We start from the raw sequence: 18558 nt of genomic DNA on the forward strand, positions 1-18558 counted from the left end.
TCCTAGCTGCAAAGATTTACGAGGATGATACCATAAATATGAGGGTATACATATCAGGAAAGGATGAACAGGCTGGATCTCTTTTCTTTTGAAAAATGAAGGCTGAGGGGTGACCTAATAGAGGTCTTTAAAATTATGAAAGGTTTTGATAAGAGTGAATACAGAGAGAATGTTTCTACTTATGGGGAAGAGCATAAGTAGAGGCCATCAATATAAAATAGTCACCAAGAAATCCAAAGGGAATTCAGAAGAAACTTCTTCACCCAAAGAGTGGTGAGAATGTGGCACTCACTACCACAAGAGTGGTTGAAGTGAATAGTATAGATGCATTTAAGGGAAGGCTAGACAAGCATATGAGGGAAAAGGGAATAGAGGCTTATGCTGATAGATTTAGATGAGGAAAGGCGGGAGGAGGCTCGATGGAACGTAAACGCCAGTATGGACTGGTTGGGCCAAATAAACTGTTTCTGTGCCGTATATCCTATGTAATTTTATGTAAAAAAAACTCATGCTACCCATCTCCTGCCGTCAATTTCGTAAATTTCATTTTTTGTCCATTCTCACTTCAAACTGGGCTATAGCCAATTGGTATAAAAAAAATTCTAGCATTGAGTATCTGCAGACTGCCATTGAAGGTTCATGTTAGTGAATAAAGTCAATCCAGGACACATGCAAACCAACCTCCTCGCTAACTTGTTGATGCACACTCAGGACCAGAATATTTTCATCACAGCAATTTTTGTGAGCTGGAATTTATTATAAGCCATGCTCTGCAAGTGAGAAAATCACAATGCATCTGCATATTGTTTTTCAATCAATTGTTAGCAAGCTAATGAGGCTTTTAAACAGGACAAGACATGTATTTTGCAGTATTCCAGCCATGTGGTACAGAGATTTGCGTGCAATGGAGCAAAGAATACACCAAAGGTAACTGATTAATTAATGCAAAAGGGTGATAACCAGGAAAGAAAGAGTATGCCAGGTGTGGCAAGAGTATGTCCAGCGTGGCCCCGACCTGCATGGGAGGAAAAACAATGTGTGAGAAGGACATATAAAATCTGCAAAAGGACATAGACAGGCTAAGTGAGTGGGCAAATATTTGGCAGATAGAATATAATGTTGGAAAAAGTGAGGTCATGCACTTTGACAGAAAAAAATCAAAGAGCAAGTTATTATTTAAATGGAGAAAAATTGCAAAGTGCCGCAGTACAGCGGGACCTGGGGGTACTTGTGCATGAAACACAAAAGGATAGTAAGCAGGTACAGCAAGTGATCAGGAAGGCCGATGGTATCTTGACCTTTATTGCAAAGGGGATGAGTATAAAAGCAGGGAAGTCTTACTACAGCTATATAAGGTATTGGTGAGGCCACACCTGGAATATTGCGTGCAATTTTGGTTTCCATATTTACGAAAGGATGTACTTGCTTTGGAGGCAGTTCAGAGAAGGTTCACTAGGTTGATTCCGGGGATGAGGGGGTTGACTTATGAGGAAAGGTTGAGTAGGTTGGGCCTCCACTCATTGGAATTCAGAAGAATGAGAGGTGATCTTATCGAAACGTATAAGATTATGAGGGGGCTTGACAAGGTGGAGAGGATGTTGCCACTGATGGGGGAGACTAGAACTAGGGGGCACGATCTTCGAATAAGGGGCTGCCCATTTAAAACAGAGATGAGGAGAAATTTCTTCTCTGAGGGTTCATCCTCATCCTCGATACGATCGACATCCTACGCGGCCCCAAACTTGGATCCTTCGCAGCACCTGAAAATCCTACCTCCAGCTCGACTGCATGGCAACGACATGGACTGCACAACTCAACGGCGAGATGATCCAACCAGAATGACCAGCCCTCACCTTCGGAGCTCCAGTGGCAGGACTCCGAGGGAAGAAGATCGGTGCAGAAGGTAGATTCCTGGCGTCTGTGGCAGAACCTGGGGACAGCAGGATCACTGCAGCCTACCTCGTGGAGAGAATGAAGATGGCGCCTGCACCACAAGGCGAAGCATCTGGAATCAAGATGGCCACGACCAGACTACGAGGGGCAGCGTTGAGGGATCAACACGTGTTACCAAGTGGCGAACCGGATTGCAAGGCCCTTTTAAAGGAGACCAGCAACCCAAGACAATTAAAGGGACAATTCCACTCTCGGCACAGTGATGACGGTGATACTTTAGATAAAAGTGTAACTCATGATTGCAGGTATATAAATGTACTGTTGAATGGTGATGCCGGCAATGCTAATGGGAGAAATGTAACGAATGTTTCAAAACGTAATGCAAGTGAAAAGTTTGTACTGTTGAACAGTGATGCCAGTAATGCTAACATGATAAGTGTAACCAACAAAGGCAGGTATCCAAATGTAACCCTGTACAGAGATACTGATAGCACACAAGAAAGCGTTGTAAGTGACAAATGTGAAAGTGTAAAGGGATATAACAATGTCGAGTCGGCTAGTTGTGATCGGAGCCAATGTATCATGTATGCTAATGATAGAATGAGAAATGAAACCGGATTCTCCATGTATACTGACAATGCCAAAGGTAACCCCCCGTGGGAAACACCCAGGTCCAGCGGGCTACCTGATCATGTAGCCTGCGCTTCCGGTACTAATGTGATGCCACAGGAAGGGTTCCCACACATCCAGTGGGAGCATACCCACTGCAGGGACAGCAGTCAATGGGCAGCACAGCTACCACCACAGGCAACCTGCCCCGATTGGCCCCACCCCAACACCACACCACCCCCCTCCTCCCCACCAACCCACCACCCACCTCCCCCCCACCAACCCACCCCCGCCCACCAACCCACTCCCGCCCACCAACACCACCCCCCCCCCGCACCACCACACCACCGCCCCCCCCAACCACACCACCACCCCCCCCAACCACACCACCACCACCACACCACCACCCACCCCCCACCACCACACACCCCCCACCACCCACCCCCCACCACCACACACCCCCCACCCCCCACCACCACCACACCACCGCCCCCCCCACCACCACACCACCCCCCCCCCCCCACCACCACCACCACACCACCACCACCACACCACCCCCCCCACCACCACCACCACACCACCCCACCACCACACCACCCCCCCGCCCACCACCACCACCACACCACCCCCCCCCACCACCACACCACCCCCCCCACCACCACACCACCCCCCCCCACCACCACCACCACACCACCCCACCACCACACCACCCCCCCGCCCACCACCACCACCACACCACCCCCCCCACCACCACCCCCCATCACCACACCACCCCCCCCACCACCACACCACCCCTCCCCCACCACCACCCCCCATCACCACACCACCCCTCCCCCACCACCACCACACCATCCCCCCCCACCACCACCACACCACCACCACCACACCACCCCCCCCCACAACCCCCCCCACCACCACACCACCCCCCCCCCACCACCACACCACCCCCCCCCCACCACCACACCACCCCCCCCCCACCACCACACCACCCCCCCCCCCACCACCACACCACCCCCCCCCCCACCACCACACCACCCCCCCCCCACCACCACACCACCCCCCCCCCCACCACCACACCACCCCCCCCCACCACCACATCACCCCCCCCCACCACCACACCACCCCTCCCCCACCACCACACCACCCCTCCCCCACCACCACACCACCCCCCCCACCACCACACCACCCCCCCCCACCACCACACCACCACCACACCACCCCCCCCCCCACCACCACCACACCACCCCCCCCACCACCACCACCACCACCACCACCACCATCACACCACCCCCCCCACCACCACCAAACCACACCCCCCCCACCACCACCACACCACCCCCCCCCCACCACCACCACACCACCCCCCCCCCACCACCACCACACCACCCCCCCCCCCCCCACCACCACCACCACACCACCCCCCCACCACCACCACCACACCACCCCCCCCACCACCACCACACCACCCCCCCCACCACCACCACACCACCCCCCCCACCACCACCACACCACCCCCCCCACCACCACCACCACACCACCCCCCCCCCCACCACCACACCACCCCCCCCCCACCACCACACCACCCCCCCCCACCACCACACCACCCCCCCCCCCACAACCACCACCACCACCACCACACCACCCCCCCCACAACCACCACCACCACACCACCCCCCCCCACCACCACACCACCCCCCCCCACCACCACCACCACACCACCCCCCCCCACAACCACCACCGCCACACCACCCCCCCCACAACCACCACCAGCACACCACCCCCCCCGACAACCACCACCATACCACCCCCCCCGAAAACCACCACCACACCACCCCCCCCCACAACCACCACCACACCACCCCCCCCCACAACCACCACCACATCACCCACCACAACCACCACCACACCACCCCCCCCACACCACCACCACACCACCCCCCCCCCACACCACCACCACACCACCCCCCCCCACACCACCCCCACCACACCCCAACCCCACACCACCCCCCCCCACCCCAAACCACCCCCCCCACCCCAACCCCACCCCAACCCCACCCCACCCCCCCCACCCCACCCCCCCACCCCAACCCCACCCCACCCCCCCCACCCCAACCCCCCCACCCCAACCCCCCCCCCCACCCCACACCACCCCCCCCACCCCACACCACCCCCCCCACCCCACCACCCCCCCCCACCCCAACCCCACCCCAACCACCCCACCCCCCCCACCCCAACCCCATACCACACCACCCCCCCACCCCAACACACCACCCCCCCCACCCCAACCCCACCACCCCCCCCACCCCAACCCCACCACACCACCCCACCCCAACCCCACCACACCACCCCCCCCACCCCAACCCACCACCCCCCCCACCCCAACCCCACCACCCCAACCCCACCACACCACCCCCCCCACCCCAACCCCACCACACCACCCCCCCCACCCCAACCCCACCACACCACCCCCCCACCCCAACCCCACCACACCACCCCCCCCACCCCAACCCCACCACACCACCCCCCCCACCCCAACCCCACCACACCACCCCCCTCACACCACCCCCCCCCACACCACCCCCCCACCCCAACCCCACCAAACCACCCCCCACCACCCCCACCCCAACCCCCACCACACACCACCCACACCCACCCCCCCCCTGACCCAAACCACCCCCATTTTACCATTAAGGGCCTTGTTAGGCCTGCCCTGCGTGTGTTTCCCGCTCCAATTAAAGAGAAGGTTGAGTTAGACTGGTGGAATGAACATCATTTATGGGATACAGCTTTGCAGGGAGACTTTGATAGAGTAGCTTGGTGATACCAAATTGCCACTTTCTGTCCTGTTACTTGCTATCCTTGCATTATGATGAGGCTGAGTATGAGGGATGGAAAGTAAGATTGGATGACCCGATTCTTGCCACTTTATTTAAAGGGGCCATGGCCCCGTTTGCTGACAATTCATTTCCCACTCGTTAGTCTGCTGTGAGTTAGTGCAGGTGAGAGTTATGTCAGCAAGACAAAATTCAGCTCCACGCTTCAGCGATGACTGCCTCTATCATCTTGTGGAGGGAGTGAGAGGACGCAAGGAGGTTCTGTTCTCTGCAGATGGCAGGAATAGGCCGCCTCAGCAAACAAAGGCAGCATGGCTACAGGTAGCCCAGGACCTAACAGTAGTACCTCGCACCTGGGTACAGTGCCGCAAAAGGTTCAATGATCTTCTGAGATCTGGAAAAATGAGTATAAAGCGACACTTACCTTGATGCTGCTATGCCTGTCATCACATCCCCACCTCCGTGCATTGCTAACCATACACCTGCACAACGTTACTCACCCAAGATCTCTTGTACCTTAATCCATCCCTCCCTCTCTATTTTCATTATCATGTCCCCAATCTTACTTTCCATCCCTCATACTCAGCCTCATCATAATGCAAGGATAGCAAGTAACAGGACAGAAAGTGGCAATTTGGTATCACCAAGCTACTCTATCAAAGTCTCCCTGCAAAGCTGTATCCCATGAATGATGTTCATTCCACCAGTCTAACTCAACCTTCTCTTCTTTCACTCCTTTCTGGAAAAGATTGCGCACAATAAGAGGGAGAGGTTTCATCTGACGAATGTGGAGGAAGCAATAAAGGGCATAGCTGGAGCGGTGGAGGTTCCGGAAGTAGGGGATGGAGAGAGGGGCTCAACAGAAGAAGCTGGTGACAGAATTATTATTCATGCAGTTGCATGCCTTTCATCATTCATTCACATGGGGTGTGATGTGAACAGAGAAATGAATAGTCATGATGTGTATAATGGTATGTGCCTGCTCTTGACATCTCATTTATGTAATTCATGTCTTTACTCTCCCACGGGTCCATCTGGAGACCACCCCCGCCGCCGCCCTCCGCACCCCACTGACCAGGAGGAACAGCAAGAAAACTCCTTAGAGGAGCCTTCTGCCTCTGGAGGTGCAGCATCACCTCAGACAGCACAACCTAGCACCAGCGTAGATATGCACACCTCAGTAGGCTCGTTGCAACATAGAGTAGTGTTGTCATCTGGTGTCTCACAGTTCACAAGTCAGCCAAAACAGATGGTGGCGACAGTGACAGCAGTGGAAACTCCTCGTCGGAGGGTGCAGGAGTCTCCTAGTTCTGCTCAACTGCATGCAGACACTGAGTCTTGGGGACCATCCAAGAAAAGGATGATCCTGGAGCTGCAGCAACAAGTTCAGGAGGCTCTGGCTGGTTTTGCGACCTCGGTGACTACAAATGTGGTGAGTGGAGGAGTCCATCTCCAACATGAGCACCACCATGGCACAATCACTGGCAAATATAGCTTCCTCCATGGATAGGATGGCCACCTACATGGAGGAATCACATCGCCAGCATAATGACAACATGGTTTCACTTCTAAATAGATGGGCTTCAAATATTTTGCATAAATATTTGAACAAATATTTCATATCGGTCTTCACGGTAGAAGACACTAAAAGCACCCCAATAATTGGTAATCAAGGGGTTATTGGGTGGGGGGGGGGGGGGAGTTAAAACAATCACCTATCACCAGAGGAAAAAGTACTAAGCAAATTAATGGGACTAAAGGTGGACAAGTCCCCTGGACCTGATGGCCTGCATCCTAGGGTCTTAAAAGAAGTGGCTGCAGAGATAGTGGATACAGTGGTTATAATCTACCAAAATTCCCTGGATTTTGGAGAGGTCCCAGCGGATTAGAAAACTGCAAATGTAATGCCTCTATTTAAGAAAGGAGGGAGTCAGAAAGCAGGAAACTATAGACTAGTTAGCCTAACATCTGTCATTGGGAGAATGTTAGAGTCCATTATTAAGGACATTTAGAAAATCATAATGCAGTCAAGCAGAGTCAGCATGGTTTTATGAAAGGGAAATCATGTTTGACAAATTTGGTGGAGTTCTTTGAGGATGTAACAAGCAGGGTGGATAAGGGAGAACCAGTAGATGTCGTGCATTTGGATTTTCAGAAGGCATTCGATAAGGTGCCACATAAAAGGTTACAGCACAAGATAAGAGCACATGGGGTTGGGGGTAATAGATTAGCATGGATAGAGGATTGGCTATCTAATAGAAAACAGAGAGTTGGGATAAATGAGTCATTTTCACATTGGCAAACTGTAACTAGTGGGGTGCCACAGGAATCAGTGCTGGGGCCTCAACAATTTTAATCTATATTAATGACTTGGATGAAGGAACCGAGTGTAATATAGCCAAATTTGTTGATGATACAAAGATAGGTGGGAAAGCAAGTTGTGAGGAGAATGCAAAGAATCTGCAAATGGATAAGTGAGTGGGCTAAAATTTGGCAGATGGAGTATAATGTGGAAAAATGTGAGGTTATCCACTTTGGTAGGAAACATAAAAAAGCAAATTATTATTTAAATGGGGAGAGATTACAAAATGCTGTGTTACAGAGGGATCTGTGGAACCTGGTACATGAAACACAAAAAATTAACATGCAGGTACAGCAAGTAATTAGGAAAATGGAATGTTGGCCTTTATTGCAAGGGGGATGGAGTATAAAAGTAGGGAAGTCCTGCTACAACTGTACAGGGCAGGGCGTTGGTGAGACCACACTATGGGGCCGATTTTCATCAAGGCCTCCACCCGCCTAAGTGCCGTCCGAGGTACTGGACGGTACTTTCGGCGGGATATTCATCGCCGAGGTTGGCGGGCGGCAAATGGACGACATATGATGCCAATCTGGGCAGCAGCGGGCCGGAGGTCTCATTCTCGGCGGCAGAGGCGCTTGCCACCCAAATGCCACCGAGAATGGAGTCGGGCCCACGGAGGGTCGAAGACCTGGAAAAAAAAAATTCAGCAGTAAAAAATTTAAAAACTAGCAGAAGACCTCCAGGGGACCCCATGCAGGCAAGTTACTGTGGCACTGGGCGGATCAAGAAGAGCAATGTCGGCAGCAGTGGACGGCAGTCGGCGGCAGCTGGCGGTGAGGTGATGAATTTTTGATCTTATTTAAGGAGGGATATCCTTGCATTGGAGGCAGTGCAAAGAAGGTGCACGAGGTTGATTCCTGAGATGAAGGGGTTGTCTTATGAAGAACGGTTGAGCAGGTTGGACCTATACTCATTGGAGTTTAGAAGAATGAGAGGTGATCTTATTGAAATGTACAAGATTCTGAGGGGCTTGACAGGGTAGATGCAGAGAGGATGTTTCCACTGGATTCGTGGGGGAATCTAGAACTAAGGGGCATTGTTTCTGAATAAAGGGTCGCCCATTTAAAACAGAGATGAGGAGGAATTTCTTCTCTCAGAGGGTCTTGAATCTGTGGAATTCTCTACCACGGAGAGCTGTGGGGGCTGGGCCATTGAATATACAATGTGGAGATAGACAGATTTTTGAACGAAAAGGGAGTCAAGGGTTATGGGGAGCGGGCAGGGAAGTGGAGTTGAGGCCATGATCAGATCAGCTATGATCTTATTGAATGGCGGAGCAGACTCAAGGGGCCAAATGGCCTATTCACACTCTTATGTTCTTATATTCTATGGAGGATAGATGGGCATCTATGGAGGAGGGAAACCAGAGGATCATAGACATCCTTTCTAGGAGGGATGTCAGTATAGACATGGGCCCTCATGGCCCCACTGAAATGCAGCAAGTTGCTCTCCAGCTCCTTGCTAGCAGGGAAGTGTGGGTGGCCTATGAGAGGGATGATGGCGAGAGGGCACGGGAAGTTGGGGCTCCTCGCCAAGCGCTCCAACTTCCACCTCCTTGCAACCCCTCGGTTAGAGCTCCAGATGCTTCCCCGGACAGTGATGGCCAAGTCTGCCCTTGCACAGGCGCAAGAGGAGCAGACTTTGGCGGGGCCCTCACAAGTTCCCAAACTCAGAGGACAACCGCCAAAGGCATCTAAGCAGGTGCAGCGGAAGGTGAGGAGGGGTGGCACCGTGTAGAAGCACCCAGAAAAGAAAGATCCCACACAAGGTTATTCATTTGGGTGCTTTTCTCATGACCACTATGATGTTTGTACTTTATGCAACATTGTTATTAATAATTTATTTACCACACATTGCAGTAGCAGACAAATGTGTTTGATGGAATGGAGGTGTCAGAGTGGTCAGTCAGGGCTGATTTGACATTCAGCAATGCTGGTAGCAATACAAACAAGGGACTATTAAGTGTTTCTTTGATTTATGACGTTGCTCTGGAGCCATGCCAACAGGGGAACACCTGTCACAGCCAAATGTTTGACCTTCACAAAACTAGTTGAACCTGACATGTATGAGGGCATCCCTGGCATCACAGGCAGCAACGTTGTCACATACTGGTCTTCTAGGAGGCACCAGCTCCTCCAATTGTTAATCATTGTCGCTCCCAACATCTTGCTGGTGCTCTTCCTCCTCCGATGAGGCTCTGCGTTCTGCGCCATCGTCCTCGAGTGCCAGTCCTCGCTGCTGTGCGATGTTGTGCAGGGTGCAGAAGACCACAACTATTCTAGAGACCCTGGCTGGTGCAAACTCAAGGGCCCCTCTAGATTTGTCCAGTCACCTGAACCGCATTTTAAGCAACCCTATAGTTTGCTCGATAATAGTTCTCGTGCTGATGAGGCTCTGATTATACCTTCCTGCAGCCTTGTTCGCTGGCCTCCTCAAGGGTGTTATCAGCCATGTCTTGAGGGGATAGCCCTTGTCCCCAAGCACCCAAACTGAAATACTGGTTGGTGCTTCAAACAGCTGAGGAACGGTGAAGTGACGCAAGATGTATGAATCGTGGCAGCTGACAGGGATACACACATGCATAATGATTTTATGGTAGTTGCACACCAACTGAACGTTTAGTGAGTGGAAACCCTCGCGGTTCACAAAAGCTCGTGGATTGTGATGGGGTGCCCTGATGGCCACGTGTGTAGTCAATCACTCCCTGCCAGCCAGAGCGTCAAAGCCGATCGCCCTCTCAATCACACTGGCTTGATCAGTGGTAAACTTTATATAGTTGCCGACTGGTTAAACATGGCATTGGTGACCTGTGCGATGCATCTGTGCACAGCAGACTGGGAAATGCTGCTAATGTCTGTGGCAGATGCCTGGAAGGAGCCTGAGGTGAAGAAGTTGAGGGCAAGAGTGACTTTGACTGCCACTGGCAATGGGTGTCCATTCCTTCCTCTGGGTTGCAGGTCTTCCTCCAGCAATGCGCAAAGGTCAGTGACAACCTGGCGCAATAGCCTGAGTCTTCTTTGGCACTGCTGCTCAGTCATGTTCAGGTAGCTCATCCTCTGCCTATTGACCCTGTGCTGGGGGTAATGCCTCCAGCGCAGTGCATCCCTGCGATAATGCCCTCCACCCTGTGCAGCATGAGGTGGCTCAGGGGAAGGTTGGCGCTCTTCTTGTTATTGCTGCTGGTGTGGCTGGTTCTGTTGCTCCTGCAGCTGTTCCTCATCAGACTCCGAGAATGAGAGAATATAAATCATGTCCATCTTGATTGTTCTTCTGGCAGATCCAGTTGATTTGGCAGAACCAATCTGACACTGGTCAGAAAGTTTCTTAAAAGCTTAGTGAAGAGAGTTCACTACAAACAATTCCAACCTGCATGAGGCTCAAAATACTTTTTCTAATACTGAAGTCTGCAGCTTCTGACATGGGACGTGAACAGTTGTGAAATGGTACCTTTTATACCACTTTTGCAGCTGTCACTTATTAAAAGTAATGGAGTCATTGAGAACCCGACTCTACTTATCTGGCTTGTTCCCCGAGGGATGGCAAAGCCATCAAAAGATTGGTAAAATGATAAGTGCCTGCTTTTAAGCCTCTTTACTAGCTTTTAAGTACCTTTTAATTATGTTAATTACCTGTCCCGCCGCTTGCTGTCGGGTCTGCTATCCAAATGCAGATCTGGCAGATCAGAAAATGACACGGAGGCGGGTTTGGAGCGGGATCCCGGCTGGGAAGATTCCGACCGTGATTTCCATTATAAATATGGACATAGGAATTTACAATTGAATACATTAAAACAAAAGTGTGACAAAAACTTGACAACAGGAAGTATGGCTTTGTAGTTGGGAAGTATGTGTAGACCTAAGATTTTTTTAAATTGTAGTCGGCGCCGTAACTAAGGACTACGCCGCTGACCTCCGAAAGAAATCTGCACTTACCTGGTGTGTGGCCTCCATCGAAAACTTGCGTTGTTTCACTGCGAAGTTGAGCGCACTGTAGTGGCTCACGCATCCCAGGGGCGCACCCTAAGCATACCTGAGATCATGTAGGGTGGTGCTCCAATCAGGAAACAGAAATCTCCGATGTCTATTCATGATTTTTTTAGTCTCATTCACCCCAGTAAACTAATAAATAAATCAGTCTCTCGTGGTAGAGTTGTGTTGGGATCAGGAGATAGTTAGGTGGATAGCAATATTTATTTTGAAGATTTTTTATCAATAACTAGTGTTATATTTCAAGCTGCTGCACATCTCCCCTCCCCTTGTGTTGTGTAAACAGGCTCCTACGCATGTTTGTATCAGCTGTAAAATGTTACTGTGTAATTGCTAGACAGTTGGTGGGCACCACAACTGTGCACAGTACTCCAGGTGTGGTCTCTCCAAAGCCCTGTACAATTGTAGCAAGACTTCCTTACTCTTGTACTCCAAACCCTTGCAATAAAAGCCAACATGCCATTTGCCTTCCTAATTGCTTGCTGTACCTGCATGCTAACTTTGTGTGTTTCCTGTGCGAGGACACACAAATCTCTCTGAACACCAACATTTTAAAGTTTCTCACCATTTAAAAAATATTCTGTTTTTCTATTCTTTCTACCAAAGTGAATAACCTCACATATCCCCACATTATACTCCCCACCTTATTGCCCATTCACTTAATCTGTCTATATCCCTTTGCAGACTCTTTGTATTGTCCTCACAGCTTACTGCTCCACCTAGTTTTGTATCATCAGCAAACTTGGATACATTACACTCGGTCCCTTCATCTAGGCCATTAATATAGATTGTAACTAGCTGAGGCCCCAGCACTGATCCTTGCGGCACCCCATTAGTTACAAGCTGCCAACCTGAATATAATCCGTTTATCCCTATATCTGTTTCCGGTCTATTAACCAATCCTCTATCCATGCTAATATATTACCCCCAATCCCATGAGCCCTTATCTTGGATAACAAGTGGTACCTTACTGAATGCCTTTTGGAAATCCAAATATACTACATCCACTAGTTCACCGTTATCTATTATACTAGTTACATCCTCAAAAATCTCTAATAAATTTGTCAAACACGATTTGCCTTTCATAAAACCATGTTGACTCTGTCTAATCATATTATGATGTTCTAAGTGCCTTGTTACCACTTCCTTAATAATGGATTCAGCATTTTCCTGATGAATGATGCCAGGCTAACTGGCCTAGAGTTCCTTGTTTTCTCTTACCCTCCTTTCTAGAATAGCAGTGTTACTTTTGCTACCTTCCAATCCGCTGGGACTGTTCTAGAATATATAGAATTTTGGAAGATCACAACCAATGCATCCACTGTCTCTGCAGTCACCTCTTAAGAACCATAGGATGTAAGCCATCAGGTCTAGGGGATTTGTCGGCTTTAAGTCCCATTAGTTTCTCAAGTACTTTTTCTCTACTAATATTAAATACTTTAATTTCCTCATTCTTATTAGCCCCTTGGTTCGCCACTATTTTTGGTATGCTTTTTGTGTCTTCTACTGTGAAGACAGATACAAAATATGTGTTTAACATCTCTGCCATTTCCTTATTCCCTATTATAATTTCACTTGTCTCAGCTTCGAAGGAACCAACATTTACATTTGCTACTCCCTTCCTTTTTACATATTTGTAGAAGCTCTTGCAATCTGTTTTTATATTTCTTGCTAGTTTACTCTCATATTCTACTTTTTCCTTTTTATCAATTTTTGGCCATCCTTTGCTGATTTCTAAAATTCTCCCAACCCTCAGGCTTATTAATATTCTTTGCAACATTATAAGCCTCTTCTTTTAATCTCATACTATCTTTAACTTCTTAGCTAGCCACAGCAAGAACATGGCAAATGGAATATAATGAAGTTATCCACTTTGGTAGGAAAAATAGAAAAGCAGAGAATTTTTTAAATATTGAGAGATAGGAAAATGTTGGTGTTCAGAGGGACCTGAGTGTCCTTGTACAGGAATCACTGAAAGTTAACATGCAGGTACAACAAGAATTTAAGAAAACAAATGGTATGTTGACCTTTATTACAAGAGGATTTGAGCATAAGAGTAAAGACATCTTATTGCAATTATATAGGGCCCTGGTGGGACAGCATTTGGAGTACAGTTCTGGTCTCCTTACCTAAGGAAGGATATACTTGCCAAAGAGGGAGTGCAACGAAGATTTACCAGACTGTTTTCTGGCATGGGGAGATTGTCCTATGAGGAGAGATTGAGCAGACTAGGCCTATATTCTCTAGCCTCTAGAAGAATGAGGGGTGATCTCATTGAAACATACAAAATTCTTACAGGGCTAGACAGTGTAGATGCAGGGAGGATGTTTCTTCTGGCTGGGGAGTCTAGAACCAGGAGTCAGTCTCAGAATAAGGGGAATTTAGGACTGAGATGAGGAGAAACTTCTTCACTCAGAGGCTGGTGAATCTTTGGAATTCTCTTTCCCAGAGGGCTGTAGAGGCTCTGTCTTTGAGTATATTCATGACAGAGATCAATAGATATTTGAATATTAAGGGGATCATGGGATATGGGGTCAGTACACGAAAGTGAAGTTGAGATAGAAGATCAGCCATGATCTTATTGAATGGTGGAGCAGGCTCGAGGGGCCAAATGGCTGTTCTTATGGATGGATCACTTTTCCCGTGGAGTTCTTATTTTTCAATGGAATGTATATTTGTTGTGAATTTTGAAATATTTATTTAAATGTTTACCACTGATTATCTACCATCATACTTTTTAATCTAATTTCCCAATCTATCTTAACCAACTCGCCCCTCATACCTATGTAATTGGCTTCATTTTAGTTTAAAACTTTAGTTTTGGATTTAAGTATGTCACTCTCTTAATGTGAAATTCTATTATATTATGATCACTCTGCCCCAGAGGATCCTTTACTATGAAATTACTAATTAATCCTATCTCATTACACAATACAAGATCTAAAATAACTTGTTCCTTGGTTGGTTCCATGACGTATTGTTCTGGGAAACTGTCTTCACTGCATTCCATAAACTTTTCCTCCAGCCTACCTTCGTCAATTAGATTTTTCTAGTCTATATGAAGATTATGGCCTTCCACGATTATTGCATTACCTTTGTTACAAGCTCCTATTATTTATTGATTAATATTCAGTCCGATGGTATGGCTGCTAGGGATCTACAAACTACTCCCACCAGTGTTTTCTACCCCTTGTTATTCCTTATCTCCACCCATACTGATTCTACTTCCTGACCTTCCAAGCCAAGATCCTTTCTCACTTACTGTCCTTATGTTATCCTTTATTATCAGGGTTACCCCGCCTCTTTTTCCAATCTGCCAGTCTTTTCAAAATGTCAGGTACCCCAGAATATTTAGTTCCCAACCTTGCAAACACATCTCTGTAATGGCTATTAGATCAAACAATGTATCATATTTTCTCTTGAGGATCCACAGAAAAATAACTTTGCTCTTCCACATCATCCAACTTTCCCCCAAAAATATAAGTATTATTTTTTTAACTAAAATGTAGCACTTCATATTTACTGACATTGAATTCCATCTGCCACTTAATAAATTATCCCCACCTTATCAATATCGCCTTACAATATTCCTTTGGTCCTCAGAATTATTTACTATGCCTGGTATAAAGTGCAGTCTCTTCCACCACAGAGGGACACATCTCATACAGATGCAGGGTTGGCAAGAGCCTAAGCTTAAGGAGCCCTTAGTGTGCATGGGGGTACTACCAAAGCTTAACCAGCGTAAACCTGCAAAGCTTATCAACATAAAGCACTGGTTAGCTTCCTGCTGCTTGTCAAGCCAAGACCACCCTACCCATTGACAGGTCTACTCCTCCAGGTCCCATTAATGAGCTAGGTTGACTGGTTGATCATCAGTGGTCTATTGAACCTGCCTGGTTCACATAGGATTACTGAGTCTGCTCTGGATGGTTAACGTGGTTCCAATCTCCCATCACCAAGCATGTCCTATTGAAGCCAACCCAACACTAAAGAGCCCCTGTTAGCTCCCCTCCCGGAGAAGAGTCACTAATTCGTCGTTAGGTGTGATATCTTCACAGAGCACAGCACACACAGCTCCTAACATGGCAGGCAGCTCTGTCGGAAGCCTCCGGAACATGCCTGGTTCTGTTTATTATTAACTCTGTAGTTGCAGTACACAATATGTCCACATCCACAGTGTGGCGCTACAACCATTATAAGCTTACAGATATTACACTTCTCCCTCCTTAATGAGGAAGTTATTATAACAATCATCATACGTAACTTGCATGTTTATACATAACACAGGATATAAACTTTTTTTTTCCATATTTACAAATTTAACTTTACCACTTGTTTTCTGTTTCAAAGAGGATACACCTTCGCTCTCGAACAGAACCTTCCAAACCTGGTGTCGATTTCACACTCATTCGAGGCTCATCCTGAGGAACGTTTTCCTCCATGGAATTTCCTTGATTTTCATTTGAACTCACTCTAACTTCAGGCTCTTTGTTTTCCTGACTCGGAATCAGACTTTCATTCTGATTCTCTCCTGGATTTGTTTCCAGTACATTGGATTTAGGATTTGCTATTGGTGTATCAAAACTATCTGATGAGTCAGAAATAATTGAATCATTCCCACCTACAACTCCTTCCATGTCTGTATGTAAAATATCAATATGAACAAACCTAACCTGTCCATTATCAAATATCTTTACCAAATATGTGCGAGGACCACATATCTTCACCACTCTTTCTGGTAACCACTTTAACCATTTATGGTGATGGTTCTTCACTCTCAGCTTCTGGTTTAATTTCACACTTCTCTCTTTTACTCTACCTCTATCATGATTCTCTTTCTGTCTTAATTGTGTCTCTTCTACAGACTGTGCCAAATTTGGTTTTAACAACGAGAATCTGGTTTGTGGCTGTCGTTTGAGAAACAACTCTGCTGGTGTTCTACCAGTAGTTGTATGAGGAGTATTTCGATATGTAATCAAAAAATAAGCCAATTTGTGATCCAATGACAACTGTCATTTCCTTGGATTTGGATCTAACATGTTTTATGAGGGCACATTTTACAATTTGTGCAGTGCGCTTTGCTGCACCATTCGAAGCAGGATGGTATGGTGGAACCTTGGCGAGAAAGCAGGAATGGGGTACTGTGGTTGCATGTTCAGCCATGAACTCATTGAATGGCGGTGCAGGCTTGAAGGGCCGAATGGCCTACTCCTGCACCTATTTTCTATGTTTCTATGTTTCACACCATTTTTGCTCATGAATTGAGCAAATTCTTCTGAACTAAATTGTGGTCCATTATCTGAATCAATTTCTTCAGGGAGGCCAAATGAAGAAAATAATTTTTGCAAAATGTCCAATGTTTTACGTGTTGTTATTTTCCACATTGGAAACACCTCAACCCACAATGAATAATTGTTGTCCTTCTAACTCAGCAAAATCAATATGTAGCCTTTGCCACACTCTGGGAGGCCATTTCCATGGATGTAATGGTACTGGTGGTGGTTGCTTGCTTACCGATTAACATGTCGTACACTGACTCACAATGTACTCTATATCTTTATCAAGACCTGGCTACCATAAATAAATGCACATTCCCAGGTGCTGGTCATGGAGATCTCCTAATAATTTGGACCTAAATTTATTTGGTATAACCACTCTTGCAACCCACATGATACAATCTTTATCGACTGATAATTCATTCCTACGAATGAAGAATGGATGTGAATCTTTGTCTGTTACCTGGTTTGGCCATCCATTTGCAATATACTCATACACCTTTGACATCACTGGGTCACGTTTGGTTGCTCTACCAATCTCTTCAGCTGTGACTGGCAGTTCATCAATATATGAAAAATAAAACACTTCTTCCCTATCGGGTGTACCCTGTGATGGGGAAGGCATCAGCATTACTGTGATCAGCTGATCATCTGTATTCAATATCATGTGTATATGCTGACAAAATCAAAGCCCATCTCTACATTCAGACTGCAGCTAATGTTGGAACTGGGGAGTTTGGATGGAGGATTGCTGTTAGGGGCTTATGGTCCGTAACGATGGTAAACGTACGACCATACAAGTATTTGTGAAACTTCTTGACCCCAAAAATTAATGCCAAAGCTTCCCTTTCAATTTGCGCATAATTGCTCTCACTGGCACTGACAGTGCGTGAAGCAAAAGCAATTGGTCTCTCCTCCCCACTACGTGATACATGAGAGATCACTGCCCCAACTCCATACGGAGAGGCATCACATGCTCGCTTAATCTCCTTAGATATGTCACAGTGAACTCACATTAACTCTGCAGTTGCAGTACACAATTCGTCCACATCCACAGTGTGGAGCAACAAACATTACAAGCTTACAGACATTACATTAGGCAACTTGGGAGCCCTCCCTCGTCAGCCGGCAGCGGGTGATCAACACGACGTTGAATTGCTCCGGTAATTTTTTTTTTAAATCACAAAGCCACAACTAACTTTAATACACTAATACTTCACTCACATCTCTCTCATGGTCCTTACGAAGGGCCGCATCTTTGGAATACGAGGACACGTAAGCATTCATCTTGCCTGGCCCTCTGGGTGTGCGCTGCGCTCGGAGGCTGGCCGGGAGACCGAGGGCCGCCCGGCTGTTTCACTTCCACTCTCAAGCGGTTTGCAGAGGCTTTGGTTGCCACGGGCATTGGTTGCTAACGGACTGTTTACCCGTTGTCAAGGCCGCGCATTCTGTTGCCTCGGGCTATCTCAAGGCTCTGGAGGACTCAGGCCAGCCCACCGGGGCTGGTCAGCTCCAATCATCATCATCAACAACAAGCAGTAACTTTTCACCCGCTCTGTTTATGCGAATCACCATGGAAACGGCATCAGCGAAACATC

The 18558-nt window shown here is 47.9% G+C and overlaps 1 protein-coding gene across 1 annotated transcript in view; it reads right to left on the reverse strand.

Moving 5' to 3' along the window:
* LOC139266131 (fibrous sheath-interacting protein 2-like) overlaps positions 1-18527 on the reverse strand; it is a 67327-nt gene extending 48800 nt beyond the window's left edge. Inside the window, exon 1 of the mRNA XM_070883977.1 lies at positions 18185-18527. Within this exon, the coding sequence (XP_070740078.1) occupies positions 18185-18247 (63 nt within the window). The 5' untranslated portion in view covers positions 18248-18527. The remainder of the gene's footprint in view (positions 1-18184) is intronic.
* Positions 18528-18558: the final 31 nt, after the last annotated feature.

The sequence above is a fragment of the Pristiophorus japonicus genome, chromosome 6 (genome assembly GCF_044704955.1).
Source record: "Pristiophorus japonicus isolate sPriJap1 chromosome 6, sPriJap1.hap1, whole genome shotgun sequence".
Classification (NCBI taxonomy): domain Eukaryota; kingdom Metazoa; phylum Chordata; class Chondrichthyes; family Pristiophoridae; genus Pristiophorus; species Pristiophorus japonicus.